The sequence below is a fragment of the Sardina pilchardus genome, chromosome 23, assembly GCF_963854185.1.
Source record: "Sardina pilchardus chromosome 23, fSarPil1.1, whole genome shotgun sequence".
In the NCBI taxonomy this organism is placed as follows: domain Eukaryota; kingdom Metazoa; phylum Chordata; class Actinopteri; order Clupeiformes; family Clupeidae; genus Sardina; species Sardina pilchardus.
Genome location: NC_085016.1, coordinates 29,134,035 through 29,155,919, shown reverse-complemented (window position 1 = coordinate 29,155,919; position 21,885 = coordinate 29,134,035). Strand labels below are relative to the sequence as shown.

The 21,885-nt window shown below is 40.7% G+C and overlaps 1 protein-coding gene across 1 annotated transcript in view; it reads right to left on the bottom strand.

Moving 5' to 3' along the window:
- Nucleotides 1-15,835, bottom strand: part of LOC134070959 (high affinity choline transporter 1-like) — a 54,315-nt gene extending 38,480 nt beyond the window's left edge. The window contains exons 1-2 of the mRNA XM_062527507.1: nt 15,391-15,835; nt 15,180-15,293 (exon numbers count right to left, since the gene is read on the bottom strand). Coding sequence (XP_062383491.1) covers nt 15,180-15,293; nt 15,391-15,568 — 292 coding nt within the window. The 5' untranslated portion in view covers nt 15,569-15,835. The remainder of the gene's footprint in view (nt 1-15,179; nt 15,294-15,390) is intronic.
- Between the last annotated feature and the right edge of the window lie 6,050 nt (nt 15,836-21,885).

The window sequence follows — 21,885 nt, the reverse complement described above, 5'->3', positions numbered from 1 at the left end:
CCTGACCCCCTGATTCTGGCCCACTTAAACCTAGAAGTGCCGCACCCCTAGCCTGGACGCCAGACCGAAGTTAAGCCCCGCCTACATCCTTTTTCTGCAGGGAACTGGCACTTCTCCATTCGGCTGCTACTATTTGCGATACAGATCTGTTCGGACCAATCACATTGTCAGGGCGGGCTTTACGTGATGATTGACATATGAACAGCAGTGACATTCACAACTACATGCGTCCTCGTTCGACGAGTTGGGTGTGAAACCGTGTTGGCTTAGGTTGATTTTAATTGCAACAGAAACGCTATGGCTATGAATGCATAATTTGTTCATGCAGTCTGGCCTTTCGTTTAGCTTAGCTATTGAAACGGAGGTTTTATCACGGATTCACATAACTATTGTACTGAACACTTAGACCAACGTGGGTATGTGGGAAAACTTCAGTTTCACTTTCACCAAGTTAAAACAGCATGTTTGCGTGATGTTGTTCCCGTTTGTTTAAAAATGTCTGTTTGCTTGTTGGGCGACACACGACACACTTCCCCAGCTGTTCATTGCATACAGTTTGAAGGAATTATTTTTAAAAACTGAGGAGGATGTTTTCCATATATCCTACCCTGCTACATATTTTGTTGTCTTAGATTTCGCTATCAGGGGCCTATTGCACAAAACTAGGATAAGGGCAGGGCTGCCAAGTCTCACGCTTTGAGCGTCCCAGCTAACAATTTCTGGTTAGGAGAACGTTTTTAGAACGTTTTTTTCTTGGTTAGGGGAACGTTGCCTGAAAGTTGCGAAAGTTTTCTTGACGAAAATACAACGTTTTTTCTGGTTATTTATTTTGGTTAGCAGAACGTTCCCCTACCCTTTAGGGAACTTTACAATATTTGGTTGCATTAACGTTCCCCTAACCTCCCAGCAACTAAGTGTAAAGGGGAAAAAAATATGTAGATTTATCGTGACATCCAGACATGGCTCCGCTGTACACTCGCCGTCTGCGACGACAGATCTGTGACCTGGGAGAGCGAACGTCTCTGATGATTAAGGCAATGATAATACACTACACGTATGTTCTTTCACTTACAATTAGCTGCTGAACTGCGACGAATACGGCCCGTTAATTTACGCGTGTGTCAGCTAAATATTTAAATGCGGTTAGGTCTAATATTTTCTTGTTTACGGTGTCTTTTTTCCTATAATAAACGATTAGTCAGATCAAAACATCAGCAGAGCAGGCGCTAGCCTAACACACTGTTTCAAAATTCAAAACTGGCTGTTTTTATTGCATCGTATGCCATTAAAAGTCCTCGGTTCAGAATTATGATGGATTTTGGTTTATTTTGTTTTAAATTGGGACTGGGAATTGTGGGATAGGCTGAGTGAACAACACAGTTAACATATAGGCTATAACTTGGACTACGTGTTAATATAAAACAATTCTCCCCCGGGAACATTGTGCTGTTTAAGATGCAGTCTCAACGTTTGAGAAAGAATTCATTGGAGTCCTCATCATTTTCATAACAAATAAAGCTTTAAAAACATGAATGCATTTCAGGTGCCACTCTAATCGATAATGGATTAATCCAACACTATTCATCAGATTAGTTAGCATGAAATCGTTGTGTGCCTGCCTGGGACTATGGCTAGCTAGCTCTTCCACCCGGTTTACCCTGTAGGTCTACAGTGTTTTTTAAAAGCCTGTTGACTGTTGGACTTAATGGAACAAGTGTATGGAGAACGATGTGAAGAATGTGATCGATACTATACAGCCAGTAGCCTACGTGAGTAACTTTATCTCTGTGTTATCCAAATGTCTTAAAGTTAGCGAGGTTGAGTCTGCTAACACACCAACACACCAGAGCTGGCTGTTCACGGACCCGAGATGGAAGTTTCTCAACCTAGCTTCTTCTCGCGCTGGCCCCTTCTTAGATAGACGGGCTGGCTCTGGTCGGCCGAATATCAATCCAACAGAGGGGGGAAGAATAGAATAGGCCTATATGTCGATTTTGCAACAAATTATTCCGACTAAGTTGCAGTGTGGCTGCTGGCCGTGTTCAACTCATAGAAACTCTGGGGCGATTTTCATCAACAATAATCAACCCCACGCACATAACCAGAAAATACCGATATGGTTCTACAAATAAGATACCAAAAAGCAACTAAGTAGCAACGTTGTTTGAAAAGAGAAATGCAACCAGAATATAACGTTTTTTTCTTTAGTTGTTATAACGTTCGGGGAACTTTGATAACCTGGAGCTAACGTTCTCTCCAGGGTATTAGAAGGTTACTGATAAACTAACCACAGGAGAACCAACGGCTAACGTTATTTGCTTGCTGGGATTCAACCAAAATATAACTTTTCTTTTTTTAGTTGTAAAAACGTTAGGGAACGTTATTTGTTTTGACAACCTGGAGATAACGTTCTTTAAACGTTATTAGTAGGTTGCTGAAAAACGAACCATAGGGGAACCAAAAGCTAACGTTACTCTAAGTTAGCAGAACGTTATTTGCTTGCTGGGGTGACAGTCACGCAATTTGACCCATTCTCACACCACACGCCATACTTGACATTTCTCACGCAAAATATTTCCCCATTCAGTGCATAATATATATTTTTTTCATGATAAACTTTGGTCATTGCCTTGCCGTAGTTCGAGCTCTGATTGACTGACCGCAATAACCAATCCATCAGTCCTTTGTGCCTAAATCTCACCAACCACGGAAGGCATCACGCAATATAAACAAATCAGAAGCAACGTAAGGCGGGTCTTGGCGTCTCTTTCAAACAAAGATAGACTGACAGCGCAATAACTTGTTCTGTTTGGTTTGGTCTATCCAATGAGTGCAGAGCTATCCCCCCCGCCCTGTATAGGTTGAATCACGCCCCATAATCGCGGCTGAATGGAGCAGTTTCAGACTCATATTCTGACAAGAATTGAGTATGACATCGTCAGGCTACCGCGCCCCAGTCATCAGACCGCTTTGACTTCCTACTAGAAGCGCCGTGCTGGTGTGAACTACTTAAAATGCGGCTGAGGCGGCAAAAAGACCGCTGAGTCCTCAGACTGGAACGCTGTTACTTACACATAATGATAGCTAGATGGCGCTTCGTGCACGAATCGAATCGTTTGGTCATAAATTCAGTTTACACTAAGCCATGTGTCATTCGTGTCAGACCGTGTTGATAGTCTGTGGATCTTTTGTTATGACATACAGCACGATTGAGTTATCTGTTCATTTATTTGTGTTGTTTGAGGTAAAAACTCTGGAAGAGTTCTTGAACAAACCTTAATACTTGGAGGTCCGGGGGCTTTTCAGGCACTTTGAGGCAGTCGGCTATACCTTGATATTTTTAAGTTTTCATCTAACTAAAAACACCTATGCAAAAGTGGCACATATGTTTATATTCTAGAGGTCCTCCACAATAATTATATGAGACTAAAGTGGATGTAATGAAATTACTTTTTATTATAATTCAGTGTAAACACAACTATTTGAAAAAAAGATTTTCAAAGGACAAAGGTCAAAAACACACTATGAATATATCGAGCTAAGACTTTTGAAGTTTGTACTTTGAAAACAACGGTGTTGTCTCCATATAAAAAGAACATTCAAAAATGTTATGTAGTTTTACTACAATTTGGAAAAAAGTCAGACTAAAGGCCTATTCGGACGGGATTAGTTGTATGGGGGGACGTAGAGTAATGCAGGTTTATCATATGACCTCTGTAATATAAATGTCCGATTCGGACAGGACTAGACATCTCTGTCATTTTACCTGACATGGGAGGAGTAAGTACGTTTACGCTCTGCCGTCACATCTTCGTCGCCGTGCACGTGATACTTTGCGTCAGGTACGTGCGGCATTTTCAGATTTGAAAGACTACACAAGTTGGTTAAACTAGCAAACGTTAACTTTATGTTATGCCATACGTAGTTTGAAATGGCTAACAATATCAAGCTATTAGGCAAACTAGCTAACGCCCTATTAGGAGCTGCACAGCATGTTATGTTTTCATTCAGACTATGGTGGAATTGTTTTCAAATCAGGATGTGACGAAATATTACAGACATCTTTACAGAGGGTCGCGTTCGCACAGGATTAATATTACCTAAGGTAATTTCTCCGGACCGTTTTACGGAAGGTAAAAGTGTCTGTAAATGTCACCGACATACTCCGTTATGTTTACTTACATGGCGCGTCCGGACGGGACTACATTACCTGGTAATTATTACTTTACCTGATGTCACCCCATAAAACTAATCCCGTCCGAATAGGCCTTATGGTGGAATTGTTTTCAAATCAGGATGTGACGAAATATTACAGACATCTTTACAGAGGGTCGCGTTCGCACGGGATTAATATTACCTAAGGTAATTTTTCCGGACCGTTTTACGGAAGGTAAAAGTGTCTGTAAATGTCACCGACATACTCCGTTATGTTTACTCACATGGCGCGTCCGGACGGGACTACATTACCTGGTAATTATTACTTTACCTGATGTCACCCCATAAAACTAATCCCGTCCGAATAGGCCTTAAATGTGCAACTTAAGGCCTATTCGGACGGGATTAGTTTTATTGGGTGACATCAGGTAAAGTAATAATTACCAGGGAATTTAGTCCCGTCCGGACGCGCCAATAAAGTGGCAAATTTGCGACTTTTTTCTCAGAATAATGCCCCCCCCCACCTCTGAAAAAAACAATTATATACGTGACCCTAATATGCCGTCGTACAAACCAACAAACAAACCCCGATGAAAACATAACCTCCTTGGCGGACGCAATAAAGGGTAGGCCTAGATCATTGATTTTCTTTTTATCATAGTATGGTAGTAAGTTCATCCACGCTGAAGTTGTGTGAATGTTATGAGGGCAATATGCTATATGAGCAATGTTTTTTTTGTGCAAAGAACGCTTTCATAATACTGTCATGCCTCCCCGTAAAATAAAAAATTGATTTCTGAGCAATCGATGTCACCTAATTCAGCACTTTCATGGTGGACAGTGCCTTGTACGTCGGACGTAAGGAGCTTCTCGTAAGAAGACTCCTAAGTAGGGATGTAACGATGCATCGTGACACGAATAAAAATCGATACAAATGCGTGACGATTCGCACCGGTTGATAGAAAAAATGAATCGCGATGAGTCACGTGACTTATGTCACTATAGGTACGGGGCACAGAATGAGGGAAGACGACGGTAGGCAACAACTTTGAACTAGAGTGTGTGTGTCAGGGTTCGTATGGGTGCTTGAAATCCTTGAAAATGCTTGGATTTTAATGTGGTGTTTTCAAGGTTTGAAAAAGACATCATTTATGAAGTTGTTTTGTTTTTGCCACGCGTTCGCGTCCAGTTTGACGTGTCTGGATTTTCCGATAATGACAGCTATCTTGTGATGCTGATATTGACTTTTAATTTCTGCGCGTGTAAACTAGTCTAAGCTACTGTGCTTGAACGAAGTTAGCTGTGACAGACTAACCTACTGGTTTTAATCGTTTTAACCACAAAGCCTGTCGACCTTAGGTCTACTCAATTGTTTAGTTAACACCTTGTCATTTCGCGTTTGTCCCGCCGGTCACCTCCGTGCGCCCCATGTAGGCTACATCAGAACATATGTCGGGATAGCCATGTCACTATGAGAAAACGTATGACGATAGTGCTAAGAGATTAACACGTTTGCATGCTTGGTAAACATCAGTCTTGCACATAATATTGAGCTGATTGTTTTAGTGGAAATGGCTTACTGTAGCTGTAGCATTGTGCTGATAGATGGGAAAAGTTGCCTATTTAAAGGCACAGTCTGAATTTTAATCTCTCCATTTAGTGTGTGCACTTGAACAACTATAATGATGTAGCATATAACAGTACTGCCCTACAAAGCAGAAAGGCAGTAGGGCCTGACTGCATTTTTGGTCGAAAATTAGTTATTATAATTTTCATGACATTAAAGTTGTTATGAAGACTGATAAGTACCAAAAATAAGCTAATGAAAAGTAAAAAAAAAAAAAAAAACCTCCAATAACTGCTACATTAACTACAACCATAAGGCTAAGCAACAGCATAACTTTAAAATGTTTTTTTTTTTTCAGTTTGCACTCTGCATAGACTGCCTTTTTGCTTTGCAGGGCAGAGTAGGGCCTGACATTTATTTTAAGAGGAGAGGTGTACGTAATACTTTGGAAGTAGAGGGAGTGGTGCAATTTGATTTTCTTTAGAGCAACCTCTTCAAACAGCATCAATATAAAAAAAAAATCGTGATAAAATCGTATCGTGAACAAAAAATCGTGATCCATATCGAGTCGTGAGTTGAGTGTATCGTTACATCCCTACTCCTAAGTGATAGTTCGGGAACCACGACTATAAAGGTAAACAACTCTGGTAAGTTATACCTTTGGAGTCTTCGTAGCTCGCTAAGAGTGAACGTTATCGGGAAACCGGCCCCAAAACTTTGCCCTGGCATCTCTACGTAAAACCCTCGAAAACTCTGCATATTGTTGTATAGGGATATTGTTTCTAAGTGCGTACAGCGTCGAGTGGCACAACGCTAGCTTTCTCGTCTAGCACTCAATAGACCCGGATAGAACCCAATTTTTGTAGCTTACATTGACTGAATTCATTGACTGTTTTTCAAACAATTATTCAAACAATTATTCGAACAATTATTTTCGTTAATGGTAAACAGTATTGTGATTTCTATCCGGACCTTGAGGAGGCGGTGTCGTGAACTGACTGTGACTGACTGCACGGACTGTGCAGGAGGCGAAATCAGTCGGACATAGACAATGTGATAGCCTTCGTGCAGGAGGAACTGCATGGGAATGGACAAATGCAGGGGTATCGTTCAAGTAGCCTCCAGCTTGCTGCGGCCTGCGGGAAGGCGAGGCTTGATAGCCGACATCAAGGACAAGTGCATTCTGGGATTGTGATCTGTTCTGCGCATGCGTGTAATAGTAGCAGGAAGAGGGGAGATGTGCCTGCCCGATCGCGAGTTTGTGACGATCTGTTGGACTGCTTTTTTGTCTTTATTTCAAAACGTTTGTTTATTCATCTTATTATTTCAGATAGTTTGTTATTAAAAACCATTAACGAAAAACCATTGTTCGTCGACATTGAAAAATGGTCATTGAATTCAGTCAATGTTAGCTACAAAGTTTCGCTCGAGGCGGGGATTGAACCCATGTCACTTGAGTGATAGACGGGAGACCTAGCGTTGCACCACTGTACGCTTACAGGAGCAATATCCCAAATCGATAGTAAATAGTGGTTTACAGCAAATATGTGAGAAAATGCTTATACATTAGTCTGAGCTTTAAAAGATACAACTATAGAAGATATACAACTTAGAAGATATACAACTATAAATTAACTAAAAATAAAAGTTTGCCCAAGTCCTTTAGTTGCCCGCAGATAAATGATTTGGCCGAAACTAATTTAAATTCGACGAGTTTCATCTGGAAATAATTCATAAGAATCGCTTGCCAATGTCCTTTGTTAGTTGCGCGCAGATGAATAATTTGGCCGAAACTAATTTAAATACGATGAATTTAAGCTGAAAATATTTTTTACACACGTATGCCTAGAACAACGTCGCAATGCATAACAATTCGCTTTTCAAAACAAACTTGCATTTTACCACTGTAAATCGCCTCCATAGACTATGCCATGTAAATGAAAAATAGTTATTAAAATAAATCACATAATACATACATATAGAAACTATATGTTTTATGGTAAAATATTATTCTCATGCCCGACTGACAGGAAACTTATAGGAGGGAGTTCTTGCGACATCTGCTGTAAGAAAAGAGAACTGTAGCCTGAAAAAACAAGGCCGAACGTGAGACTGGCAGTGTTGTCACGGAAGTAAGAGCAACATATAGCTCTAAACTAGCTTGTACCGGTGTGATTTTGATAAAATACTGGGTGATAAAACGCGCGTATTTAGGAAAAGTCGTGAACTGGATCCTGGAATTTAATCGAGTGAAAATATATATATTTTAGTTCTAGGTATATCTAGGTCAAACCAACATGGCGCTTCAAGTAATACGTCTCAGTGGCAAAATGACCGGCGCTTCTAGGGTTAACGTCCTATAACAGGCTACCATTAAAGTAGTTCCAATGTGTTGCCCGTATTACATTTGAATATTAATTCGCCAAACTTTAAATGAACAAAGTTTAAATGAACTATCACGTTGCATCCAGGCTGAAATAAAGACATTCAGAACATGTAACATTGGCCATAGCAACCATCCATTTAGAACTAGTAAGTAATGGCAGTTTGTCCTGCAAGTTTAGAAAGTTGATATGTGGTGGAAAGTAGTTCCACTATCAAGACCGTTTTAGCGATGTAAACGTTTACATTGGTGAACCACACTTGAGTAAGCACGCTTTTGCAGTTCCTCAGAAATGCATCCTAGATACCTCCGCCAAGGAGGCTATGTTTTCATCGGGTTTGTCTGTCTGTCTGTCTGTTTGTTTGTTTGTTAGCAAGATAATTTACCTCCGCCAAGGAGGTACTGTATATGTTTTCATCGGGGACCGGCGTCTGTCTGTCTGTCTGTCTGTCTGTTTGTTAGCAAGATAACTCAAAAAGTGATGGATGGATTTCGCTGGAAATTTCAGCGAATGTCAGGCATGACCCAAGGAAGACACAATTAAATTTTGGGAGTGATCCGTAATTCCGTCGGGATTCCGGAGCCGTTTATGTATTTAGCTTAGTGGTGTAATGGCACCGTATGGCCACGTGGTGGCGATCTGAATAGTTTAGGTTCAAATGTATGACAACCTAGGAAGAACTAGGGCTCTATTATCAGGATCAACTGGGCATTGTCGCAAGTCACTCGCGCTAGTGTCTTTGGGGGCGTTCCTAGCGCAAAAGGCTATAATGACAGCTTGAAAAGTGAACATTGCGCTCAGCGCAAAGTGAAAAGGGGTTGTCTTAATTTAGTTAATTAGTCGTGGGTGTCTTTTGGGCGTAGCATGCTATAAACCAATTAGATTTCACACTCTCATTCCCTTTAAAAGCCTGGCGCATTGTTCAATGGTCTGTTGGTATTATCATGGCGGAGTTACCTGGGCGTCTACTCCAGAAGAGACCGACTTGCTCGTGCGTGAGGCATGGGCGGCGCGTAATGGAGGCTTGGGAAGGTTTCCTAAGCCTTCCCAACTTTTATGCTGGGAAATTGTGAAAATAATGTACATGATGTGTGAATATTATTTTCTAACACGGATAGTTCCGGTCCTTGATGATGATTGGCTGAATCGCGTTCGATGCTGTTATAAAATCCAACACAAACATACACCTTGACCGCATTTCGTTAATGCACTACCACAATTTGCACAAAAGTTAAAGTGGCTGCGTGTCGATGTTGCATGGCAACCATTCCTATGGAAGAAATATTTATTGGCGGAAGAATGATTATCTATGAATACATCGACGTATAGTACCGTTTTAGAAAAGCAATAAGTCACTCTAGTCCATAGTTTAGGCTACACTGATTTTAGAACAGCTAAGGGGGGTTTTAGGCACTTGCTTACGGTCTCTCGGGCTTATGACTTAAATAGATTATTTCAGAATGAACGCAGCAGCCGCAGCAGTAGTCAGAAGCTAGTTCTCACTATTGATCATTATCATTATTACATTTCCCTTGTGTGTGTGTGTGTGTATATTCACACCAAATTGGCATGCCATGCCGTACCCACCCAATATGCACAGCATCCCATTAGCTGCCTGCCATCAGGCTATTTACAATCTTCTATTTTAAGAAAAAGTCAGTCAACACGTTATCAAAATTAACTTAATGCGCTATAGAGCTATATCCACGCGCACACATTTCGTCTGAACAGGAGAGATTACGCACGCAGGCGCGCAACTAGGCTACGTGTTGTTTTTCTTTTACTCCGCTATCAGCACACAATGTGAAGCTAATTCACTAACTCAATAGCCTACTCATCATGGATATCGCAAGTTCTTTAAAGGGATATTCCGCCATTTTTGGAAATACGCTCATTTTCCACCTCCCCTCGAGCAAAACAATCGATATTTACTAGAGATGTCCCGATCCGATCACGTGATCGGAAATCGGGGTCGATCACGTGGTTTCAGACTCGATCGGAATCGGATGTTACGTCCCGATCAGGGATCGGATATAAGATGACGTCAAGGCAGCAACTCAAAAACTAGTGGCGCGAATATGTCTGCGGTGTGGAGGTATTTCAAAGTTGATGAGAAAAATGTCGCAGTTGCAAACTGTGTGCTTTGCAAAGTTGGGATTTCAAGAGGTGGCAAGGACAAGGCTGCATTCAACACAACAAACTTGATACGGCACCTCAAAAACAAACATCCGACACAATACACGGAGTTTACCAAGGCAACGCCGTCGAAGATGAGTCAGCCCACGCTGCAAGAAACTTTCAAGAGGAGAGAAAAAATGCCCCGCGACTGCGAGAAGGCACGAGGGATCACAGCTAAGATAGCACAAATGATTGCAATGAGTGACCAGCCATTCGCCCTTGTAGAAGACCCGGGATTTCTTATGCTTATGGAATACTTAGAACCCCGATTTGACATGCCCTCTCGTCACTATTTCACCGAGAAAGCTCTGCCAGCTCTTCAAAAGAAGATTTGTGACAAGCTACGTGTCCTGTTATCAGACGTGCCTCATGCTTCGTTTACCACAGACATCTGGAGTTCGTCTGTGGCTCCGATGTCCCTACTGAGCCTCACTATACAATGGATCGACTCCAACTTTGTTTTACGCCGCGCGACCCTGCATGCCCAGGAATTTCGCGGATCCCACACAGCAGAGCGCATCCAACAGGCAATGGAAAAGATGCTGAACAACTGGGGATTCGAAAAGCAACGGGTCCACGTAATTTTGCGCGACAACGCTGCAAACATGAAGAAGGGCATGGGGGATATGGGAGTGCAGAGTTTGGGCTGTGTCGCGCATTCTTGCCAACTCTGCGTGCATGAGGGTCTGCTTTCCCAGCGGAGTGTGACAGACACTCTGGCCAACGCGAGGAAGATTGTAGGTCATTTCAAACACTCCCCACTGGCCTACTCTCGCCTTGAGGATATCCAAATGGACCTGAATATGGATATCAAGCGCCTACAACAAGATGTGCAGGTGAGACTCAACATTATTTGATTTATTTCCATTCCATTATTTATTCCCATGCACTTTATTTAGTAGGCCACTAATTATTTACTTGCACTGCACCTGGCTAATTTGCACAAAATAAAGTGAATCTTGTTCTCTTTTCATGTGCAGACAAGATGGAACAGCAGCCTCTACATGCTGCAGAGCCTGCTGGAACAAAAACGAGCTCTCAGTGTCTTTGCAGCTGAGCGCACTCTACCAGCAACACTGACAGCCAGCCAGTGGGAGCTGATGAAGAAGACCGCTGATGTGCTAGCACCCTTTGAAGAGCTCACCAGGGACGTGAGCAGGGAGACTGCAACTGCAGCTGACGTGATCCCTGCCATAACAGGTCATTTGTATTTTTATTTATTATTTTCTATTGTTGTAACATTTATTGATATTGTTTGAAAGAAACCATCATCACATTCATGCATTCATTCATTAGCCCTCAGACGTATTCTGTCTCGGGAGGAGGACGATGACCAGGGAATCAAGACCATGAAGAGGACTCTCCTGGAGGCTGTGGAGAAGCGCTTTGCTAATGTTGAAACTGAGCCACTCTTCTACATTGCCAGTCTACTAGATCCCAGATACAAAGATGGGCAAGTATAGTAAAATTAAAATGCACCTTTTGTACATCATGTTCATATAAAGTCAGGTCATCACCAGACACCAGTATTAGGCCAATTTATTTTTTATTTACCTTTTAATTTAGATGTGGTTCTTTTGGTTTATTGTGGTTCTTGTGGTTTATTGTTTCTATTTTTAGCTTCTTCACAAAGTCGGTCAACCTGACACTGGCAAAGGAACACCTCATCCAGGAGGTGGCCAAGATAGAGGGGACGAGGGTCGCAGTCCCAGAGGAAGCAGGGGCTTCAGCAGCTCCAGTGAGCAAGGCACCACGGCTCGAATCCTGCAGCAGCCTGGACAGCGCCTTTGAGGAAATCTTACAAGAGAGGCAGTCACAGGCCCTGTCCGTGAGTAGCACATCGGCAGAAGTGCAGGTGCAGGCGTACCTCTCAGAGCAAACCACCCCTAAGAGAAGTGATCCACTTCAATACTGGAAAGAACACACTAATCAGTTCCCCTCCATGGCTGCTGTTGCAACTCGGTATCTCTGTGCCCCCTGCAGCTCTGTGGACAGCGAGAGACTTTTTAGTGCTGTCGCTAACATCATTGATGAGAAAAGAAACCGGCTTAAACCTGACAAGGTAGAGATGTTGGTTTTCATTAAGAAAAATATTCATTTCCTTTTGTGAAGTCAGGGGAGGAGGGTAAGAATCAGAAATATTTGTTTACATGAAGATTGCACTAAACTGAAGACTTGTTTACATGCCTGAGCTGCTGTTCGTTTTTGACATTGTTGCACTAAACTGAAGATTGCACTAAACTGAAGACTTGTTTACATGCCTGAGCTGCTGTTTGTTTTTGACATTGTTGCACTAAACTGAAGATTGCACTAAACTGAAGACTTTCTATTACTTGATTATTGTTCAAACTACCTCAAAGAGGTGTTCTGTTGTTGCTATCACAGAGGTGTTCTTGATGTGGTGTTGTTGATATCAGAATGATATATTTAATGATATAAAATAAAAAATCAGGGATATCCTGGATCTGTTTCTTCGCTGTTCATTTTTTTTAAATGTACTGTAGAAGTATCGGATCGGGACTCGGTATCGGCAGATACTCAAAATCAAATGACTCGGACTCGGACTCGGGGGCAAAAAAACCTGATCGGGACATCCCTAATATTTACCTTGTTCCCGTTCATCCAGCCATTCTGTGAGTCTGGCGATACAACTTTTAGCTTCAACCTAGCATAGATCACTGAATCGGATTAGACCATTAGCTTCTCGCCTGCTAGCTTCATGTTTAAAAGTGACTAAGATTTCTGATAATTTTCCCATTTAAAACGTGTCTCCTCTCAAGTTAGAAAGTGCAATAAGACCAACTGAAAATGAAACCTGGCGTTTTTCTAGGCTGATTTAACATGGAACTACACTCTCATCTGGCGTAATAATCAAGGCAACTTGCAAACGTACCATAGGCGCAGTGATATCGTACGCAGCATCTGAAAATAGTCCCCATAGACATCAAGCAGTAGTAGTGCCAGTAGCTGCAAGTTGCCTTGATTATTACGCCAGATGAGAATGTAGTTCCATGTCAAATCAGCCTAGAAAAACGGCAGGGTTCATTTTCAGTTGGTCTTATTGCACTTTCTAACTTGAGAGGACACACGTTTTAAATGGGAAAATTACCAGAAATATTAGTCACTTTTAAACATGAAGCTAGCAGGCGAGAAGCTAATGGTCTAATCCGATTCAATGATCTATGCTAGGCTGAAGCTAAAAGTTGTATCGCCAGACTCACAGAATGGCTGGATGAACGGGAACAAGGTAAATATCGATTGTTTTGCTCGAGGGAAGGTGGAAAATGAGCGTATTTCCGCAAATGGCGGAATATCCCTTTAAACACACAAAACAGAAAGGATGGAGGATGAAGGCAGCTAGAGAAGTTATTCCAGATGAGCAATAACAAGGTAGACAGTTGCCAGAACACTACAGCTGTTTAATGCCAGACGTTAAAGGTATGCTAGAACAAAACTAACTGAAGGTAACTTAGCCATAGGGCTGTGTAATGTTGTCTAAATGAGCAGGTCACTGTTAGACGTTATTGTTGTATTATTGCATGTGGATGTTGTTATGCTATGTATGCTACTTTTTGCTGACCAATACAAGAACCTAAAACCGAGAAACGGACAAATATTATTTAATTATATTCGGGCTGCGCGCGCTCCTGCTGATGAGAGAAGTGCGCACTGTGCACTCTTCCATATCCCCAAGCCTCATGCGCTCATATAATAGCCTTTCAGCTATGCGCGAGTGATTTCCGACTAGGTTTTTCCTGGTCAGTGGCGCACTTACTTTCTTCATCCATATATTAGCGACTGGCGAGCTTTGCGCCGGACCACACCTCTTCTCTTCACTGACACGCCCGTTAGGGCGCAATATCATCTCCCATTTAGAGAACGTACATTTGCACTGGACAAATGAAGGATGCGCTCGCAGAGAATAGTAATTAAAGGTTGCGCCAGTGGCGAAAGCTCATTGCCCAGTTGGCATGATAGGGCCCCAAGGCAGGCGGAGGTAGCTGCACTCTGTGAGTGCTTTTCTAGTTCAAAAGGTTATGGATGGATTTTGATGAAACTTTCAGGGAAGGTCTGAAATGAGGCAAGAAATTGATCCGTATTACCATTTGGATCCAGGAGGTGGTTATGTTTTTGCTTGGCGGAGGTTTACGCTCTCTGAGTGCTTTTCTATTTTTGTTTTTCTCTCTCTATCTCTCTTGCTACTTGCCCTCCACCCCACCCCCACTTACAGGTACACCCCCTCACCTCACACCTACACCATAACCCCCTAAACACACACGATTACACCCCACACACACCAATCCCCCCATACACCCCCATTTCACCCAGCCCATACACACACCATTATCCCTCTTTTACACATTATTAATATGTTAAAAAGTGTATGGTTAACGAATCAGAAAATGGTCATATTGGTAATGTTGATTGTATGGAAAAAAAAAACAATCTCTGAAAAATTAAATGGTAAAACCCAGGACAATGGAAGCAAACATTTAGTCACTTAGCTAACATGATAGTGCAGCAATAATTACTACTCGCATAGAGTCAAGTGTATGTTCCTGAAGGGGATAGTCCAGTGGTAAGTGTTAGAATTAGCATCTCTAGTTATTAGTAGTGCTAGGAGATACTCTCTCAGAGTTTTTTTGAAGGTAGAGAGGGACATCTCTGCTCTGGCAGGAACTGTGGAATATGGGTTGGAAACCAAGACAACAGTATAGTTTCAAGAAGAACTACGGCCAATTTTAACACAGAGCTCAGTTGATCATGTTCTAAACAGTGCCTTTGTGCCTCCTAACAGATTCAAAATGTCATGACAAGTGCTGTGCAACATGAACAGAGTCCTTAAATGACACAACTGTGTGTGTTCACTATAGCAAAATACAAGATAAACTTACCTATGACAAAAGATACTGAATAATAGAGAGGCATCAGTCCCCAGACAAGACCCTTATTTGGGCTGTAGACAGCTTCCGCCACCCCAAGTATGAACCCACCTCCAACCCAGGTAGCTGTGAGAACACACACAGATCACTAACAATTCAACATCAAATTACAGGCTTAAACAATCTAATGTTTGGTAATGAACCTCCTAAACCATTCACTCACCAGTCATCGTGAAGATCCCCACAGACAGATTTATGGAGCGTCCCCCTAACAGAGCCACTTCTGTGGCTGTCCCAGTGGACGCCTTAGCTTTGGATCTCTTGGAAGCCCATACACCTGTGGCCAAGACAACCACATAGAAACCTAAAGTAGCTATTAGACCTGGAACATTAAGGCCCATGATCTAGACTCTGTATGACTGCTGAGTGAATAAAATGGTCAAGAGTCCAAACAAATTCAAGGGTCAAATCCTTTTTGTAGAGTAATTTTCCATCAAGGCTGCTGGGTATTTGCCAGATTTAACAGAAAGAGATCCACCCATTCAGACACATACAAAGCCACATGTGGTCACCTCCATACACAGATATTCACGCACATTTGTTGTACTGCAAAGTGTTATATTTGCTATCATTGTGGCATGCAATGTTTTTCTCAAAACCCAATGCTTCCCCTCAGAATAATCATGTAGCCTGCTCCATTTCCTATTTCAATAGAAGGAATGCTTACATAAACTGTCTGTTAATCAGTAATAAATGTCAAATGGAAAAAAACAAGCTTTTGAAAAAAGATGGCTCTCTGTAAGGTTGTAAGGCTCTCTGCCTAATCTTTTATTGGCAACCTCTGGTGTTGTGGTCTGTGTTTCTTAATGACGATCTGAGTTGTGGTGAAGCTTAGCCAGATTTCTAGAAACATGGAAACATACAGGTAGGAACAAAATGATTCATACCCCTGGCTAATATTCATTTAATGTTGGTTTTCTCTTTATCCATTTGTCCTGACTGAAAATGACACCACATGCCAAAAGGTTGTAAGACGTGTGTGATACATGGAATCAGTTTTTTATTACAAATGATATGTCCAAAATTATACTCTTTTTGAAATAATCAATGAAAACATCTTCATTTGCCATCACAGCTTTGAAAATGGTTCTTAAAATACCAAGCATCTTGAATGATGTCTCCACAATGAGTGTAGGCCTACACCGAAACCTTTTAGTAGCAATTCAGGTTTTGAGGCAGGAAGGATTTTTTGTCATCTGGCCTTGTGCTCACTTATTTATGGATTGGGTTCTCGACTGGCTAGGTCACTCTAAAATGTTGATCTTGACAAAAAAGTCACATTGATTAGACTAGAAATTCTAATGGGTCATGGAATCATATGTCCTTGGGCCTGTATTCGTTGCTCATACTGTAGCTATATTTCCCTCTCTTTTCCACACACTGTATCCACTCAGACAGAGATTAGATGGAGATGGTCTAATTTAAGATTTATGACATATGATTCTCGGTTACTTAAATGCAACAAGGAATTAATGTCACAAGGACAAATTGTTGTGATTTTTTAATTATTATTAAGGAAAATTCAGCATACAACTCATTGCTGTGACTGACGTTGTGAAGATTTCAATGAGGATGTTATTCTTCAGTTGAGGCTTCAGTACAAAATGGAATACAAATCAGTCAGATATTGGGTAAGCGTAACATGTCACTGTAGTAAAGCTTACAGTATAGTAAAAAGATTGTGCACATCAAGTCAGGGTGCAGAACAAAAAATGATTCGTAAAAAGTAGAAAAAATGGAAGAAGACCACACCGTCGAAACATTATTCTGTGCCAAAAGAAAATAAACTAAAAAGAAGGATTTAAAGTGTGCACTTTTTTTCTACTTTTTACTATAGTAAAGCTACCAAACCTCATGTAATGTACAGTGCCCTCCAAAAGTATTGGAAAACATGCTTAAAGTTAAATATAAAATCATCGGTAACACTTTACGGTAAGGGTAGGCCTACATGAATCATCATGAATTCATAAATGAATTCATTCATGATTTATGTATTACTTCATGCCTTAATATCTCATGAATCATCAGGAATTGACATGAGTTCACCATATATCATTCATGACCTCATGCATGAACAACACATCAACTAAAGCATTAAGTATGGTGGCTACATCGTTATGAATTATGGTTTATTAAGCATGATCATGATGATTTAGTTTTCTGTCTAGAATTTATCATGAATTCATGCATGTAAGCCTTCTTGAAATATTAGGAGATTAACTAAGTATTAGTTACTCATGAGTTCATCATGTTTGTGGCCCCTCAACTAAAGTGGTGAATAATGACATGTGTTTAGAGAAAGAGTTTAAGAAAGTGTGTTTAGAGAGTTCGTACAAATTAAGCCCAACAGTCATAGTAACTAATGCTTACATGCATGAATTCATTTTGATTCATGTACAGAAAAATAAATCATCATGATTATGCTTAATAAACCATAGTTCATAATGATGTAGCCACCATACTTAATGCTTTAGTTGATGCATTGTTCATGCATGAGGTCATGAATGACATATGGTGAACTCATGTTGACTCCTGATGATTCATGAGATATTAAGGCATGAAGTAATGCATAAATCATGAATGAATTCATGTATGAATTCATGATGATTCATGCACCCTTACCGCAAAGTGTTACCGTTTTCTTTGTGAATGAATAATGTATTGTAAATAAATAAATGTTTTCCTTAAAATATAGGGGGTCATAAGTATTGGAACGCCCATGTTAGATTCCCATAAGAGGATTTTTATTTTTATTTTTAAAGGCCAGTTATTTAAAGGGATAATCCGGAGTGAAATGCACTTTAGATCAATTTTTCGGACTATTGGGAGTACATACGTTGAGTTGACACCAAAATCATGTCATTCGGATGTATTTTGAGAAAGTTCGAGCTCACCGTTTTTAGCCAAAACTCGTTAGCCTGGAGGTGACTCGGGCATGTCATTTCGCCGCTACAAAACGCTATTTTTATACCTCTTCTACTGTTCCAAACAACACTACACTTACGTGGTAGTGAGTAGAGGGTCCCTAAAGCCAAACCGAAGTATCCCCACGTCTTTATGTGGTCGGATAGAGAGTCCAGAATGAATTTAATCGAGTCAGTACCTTTCCGGAAATGTCGCTGTTGCAGCTAGCAACGTTTTCACAACACTTTACTAACATTTCCGGAAAGGTACGGACTCGATTAAATTCATTCTGGACTCTCTATCCGACCACATAAAGACGTGCTGATACTTCGGTTTGGCTTTAGGAAACCTCTACTCACTACCACGTAAGTGTAGTGTTGTTTGGAACAGTAGAAGAGGTATAAAAATAGCGTTTTGTAGCGGCGAAAGGACACGCCCCGGTCACTTCCAGGCTAACGAGTTTTGGCTAAAAACGGTGAGCGCGAACTTTCTCAAAATACATCCGAATGACATGATTTTGGTGTCAACTCAGCGTATGTACTCCCAATAGTCCGAAAAATTGATCTAAAGTGCATTTCACTCCGGATTATCCCTTTAATGGATTGCATTGAGCTCAATGAGAATGAAACCAGCTAATTAGCTAACAGCTAATAACTGACAGCTAATAACTGAAAGGAGCTGTTTTGGCCCCTCAGCTAAAACAAAATTTTAAAAAGTTGTGAGCCGTAAAAAGTAAGAGCTTGTAAACTTTTAAAAGTTTTCATCTTTTTAGTATTATTATTATTTTATCTGTTACAACCATGCAACAACAGAAGTGAAGTGTGAATTTGTTAGTGAATTTGTTAGTTATTAAACTGTGAACTGTAGGCCTATTTAAGTCCTTCCTATTGTGTAAAAGTAAAACAAAAACATTTGAACTATGCTCATTGATCACGCCTCCAGTAGAAATGCAGTGCAGACTCCCTAGAATAAAGTTCAATTTCAAAAGATTGAGCTTGATCTGGTGATAGCCAGGCTATTGGGCAGACAGTGTAATCTTTCAATTTTAGCCTGTGATTTGTGCTCATTAGAAGTCTACAACTAGGGGACCACTGGTGAACGATGAATCGTTACACTTTTGAGATGCAGAAATCTTTGTAAATTACTTTTAAATACTGTACTGTATGTACGGATCATTTTGTAAACAGTGCAGCCGCTCGCACCATGTGCATCACGCACTGTGCGTTGGGCACCAAAGGACAGAGGGGGCATCCAAATATAGCTAATTAACAGTAGCTTTACTGCAAGCTGCTATACCCAAGACCTCTGACGGCGTTTCTGACCCAGGTCATCTGATCATGAGTGTGAAACATGGAAGCAAAATAATTCCTCCTTAAATTCTGCTAGTACTGCTTTTGCACAATCCATACCTGAGATTACCTATCCTCTGTCAGAGTCTTCTATACTGTATGATCCTCTTATTATGACTGGTGTGGTTTCATTCCCTCAAGAGTCTGGATTGCCCATATACTGAGAGACACAGGTGCTGCCCAGTCATTCTTGAGAGTGCTCTGCCATTTTCAGATGAGACATACTGTGGTATGAATGTTTTGGTCTGTGGCATTGGTCTTAAAGTACCATTACACACTGTGTTTGAAATGTGATTTGGTGAGTGGGTATGTCAGATTGGGTGTTCGCAAACAGTTGCCAGTTGAGGGTGTATGTGTCATTCTCGGGAATGACCTTACAGGTGGTGAGATTATTCCCTCATCCTATCGTGTCTGACACGCCATCTACTGGTGGTCTTGATTTATACAGGCAGTTTCCAGTTTCCTGCTGTGCTGGCAAGACAATTTGAGGATGCTGTTGATCTCTGATTCCGTCAAAAGCCTATTAAGTGCAAGCTATCTATTGAGCCTGATAATTCTGTGTGTGACCCTGTCGACCTATCTGCCGCTTAAGAGTTTGCTTTAGAAATGGACAAAGGACCGAACACTGCTCAAAGGTCCGATCCATCTTTACTTCACTGCATTGAGGCTGCAGTAGAAAAAGTTAATGTCCTTGAAAACGATGTGTTTCTACGGGGATGAATGGGCACTCATGCGTAAGTGGACGTCCCAGCATGCTGAGGCGAGTTGGACTGGCATCAAGTGCTGTCTACAGGTTACCGAGACCATGTTGGCCCATGATCATGTTTTGTCTGGTCACAGCCGCTCTTTCCACACCTGTCAACTTGGTAAGCCACACCAAGTCATTCCACCAACTTCACTTACGCCAATTCCTGCAGTGACTGAATCATTTGAACGGCTCATTATTGATTGTGTGGGCCCTGAACATCAGTAAATACTCACCATAATGTGTACCTCCACTTGCTATCCTGAAGCTACTACTTTGCAAAGTCTCAAAACAAGGGTTACGAGAGAGCTTGTAATGTTCTGCTCCACATTTGGTTTGCAGATAGATATTATGTTGCCCTGACCGTGGACCTGAAAAACACAATTAACTCAAAACAGTAAAAAAAAAAAAAGTTTTTTTTTTTTTCAAGTCTTGCATTGCATATGTCTAGATATTAATTAAGTGAACAGCAATATTTTACTAATTTCGAAACGTCTCAAAATTTGTTCCCCTGTCCTGACCGCGAACCTGAAAAACAAGATAAATTCAAAACAGTAAAAACGTTTCCCCTCAGTTCTGGCATGGCATATATTTGTCTGTGAAAGGAAAAACCATTTGGGTGATTTTTGAGAGTTTATGAGCTTATAATTATAAAGTTATATCTCCACTTTTTGTCAAAATTTTGTTTTTGACATATCTGATCATGTTTATTAATGCTTGTGTGATGTTATTTTTGTAACAAAATATATATTTTTAGTTAGTTATTAATAAAATAAAAAGGTTCCATCTCACAAAACATAAACCAAGATGGGATTATAAGGTTATATCTCCAGTCAATATCCAATCAAAAAGCTATTCACCACACACACACACACACACACACACACACACACACACACACACACACACACACACACACACACACACACACACACCTGTCTGTCCTGTTCTCCTTTAGTCCTGTCTTGTTTGTCATAGATAAATAACATTTTTGGAATTTAATTGAATTACTCCTTTTCCATTAACACAATCTAGCTGCTAGCTGAACATTGCGCTTGCTAGATTATTACTGTCTTGATGATTGCAGCCTAACATAACTCCAATTTCTAATTTACTCCCCTTCCATAAATGTAAGCTAACTAACTTTTTAAGCTTGTTCTATACCTCCATCACTCTATCTCTCATTCTATACCTCCATCATTGTACTGTATACCTAAATCACTCTATCCCTTCTATCATTCTAGTGAAGTGAAGTCAAATGTTATTTATAGCACATTTAAAAGCAACAGCATTGCACCAAAGTGCTTTAAAATAAATAAATAAAATAATAATAATAATAACTATAATCAATAATAATAATAATAACAATCATAAGAAAATATTAATAGGCTAAATAAAGAAAACGTACAGGTGTAAAATCTCAAAGAAAACGACAAAATGCCCATTGTGACAATACTGTATTAAAGAGAAACTATGCAGGATTGGCAATTTCATCTCTAGTTTCGGTTTCGTTTTTCGTTTTCACTCATTTTATGCTTGCATATTTCTCTGCAGAGCTTCCCCGACAGCTTTAGCGTGTATATTTATACATATATAGGCTATATAAATATATAAATTGCAAGCGTGGTTCTTCTTGTTCTTTATGCGTCTCAGCCTTCCA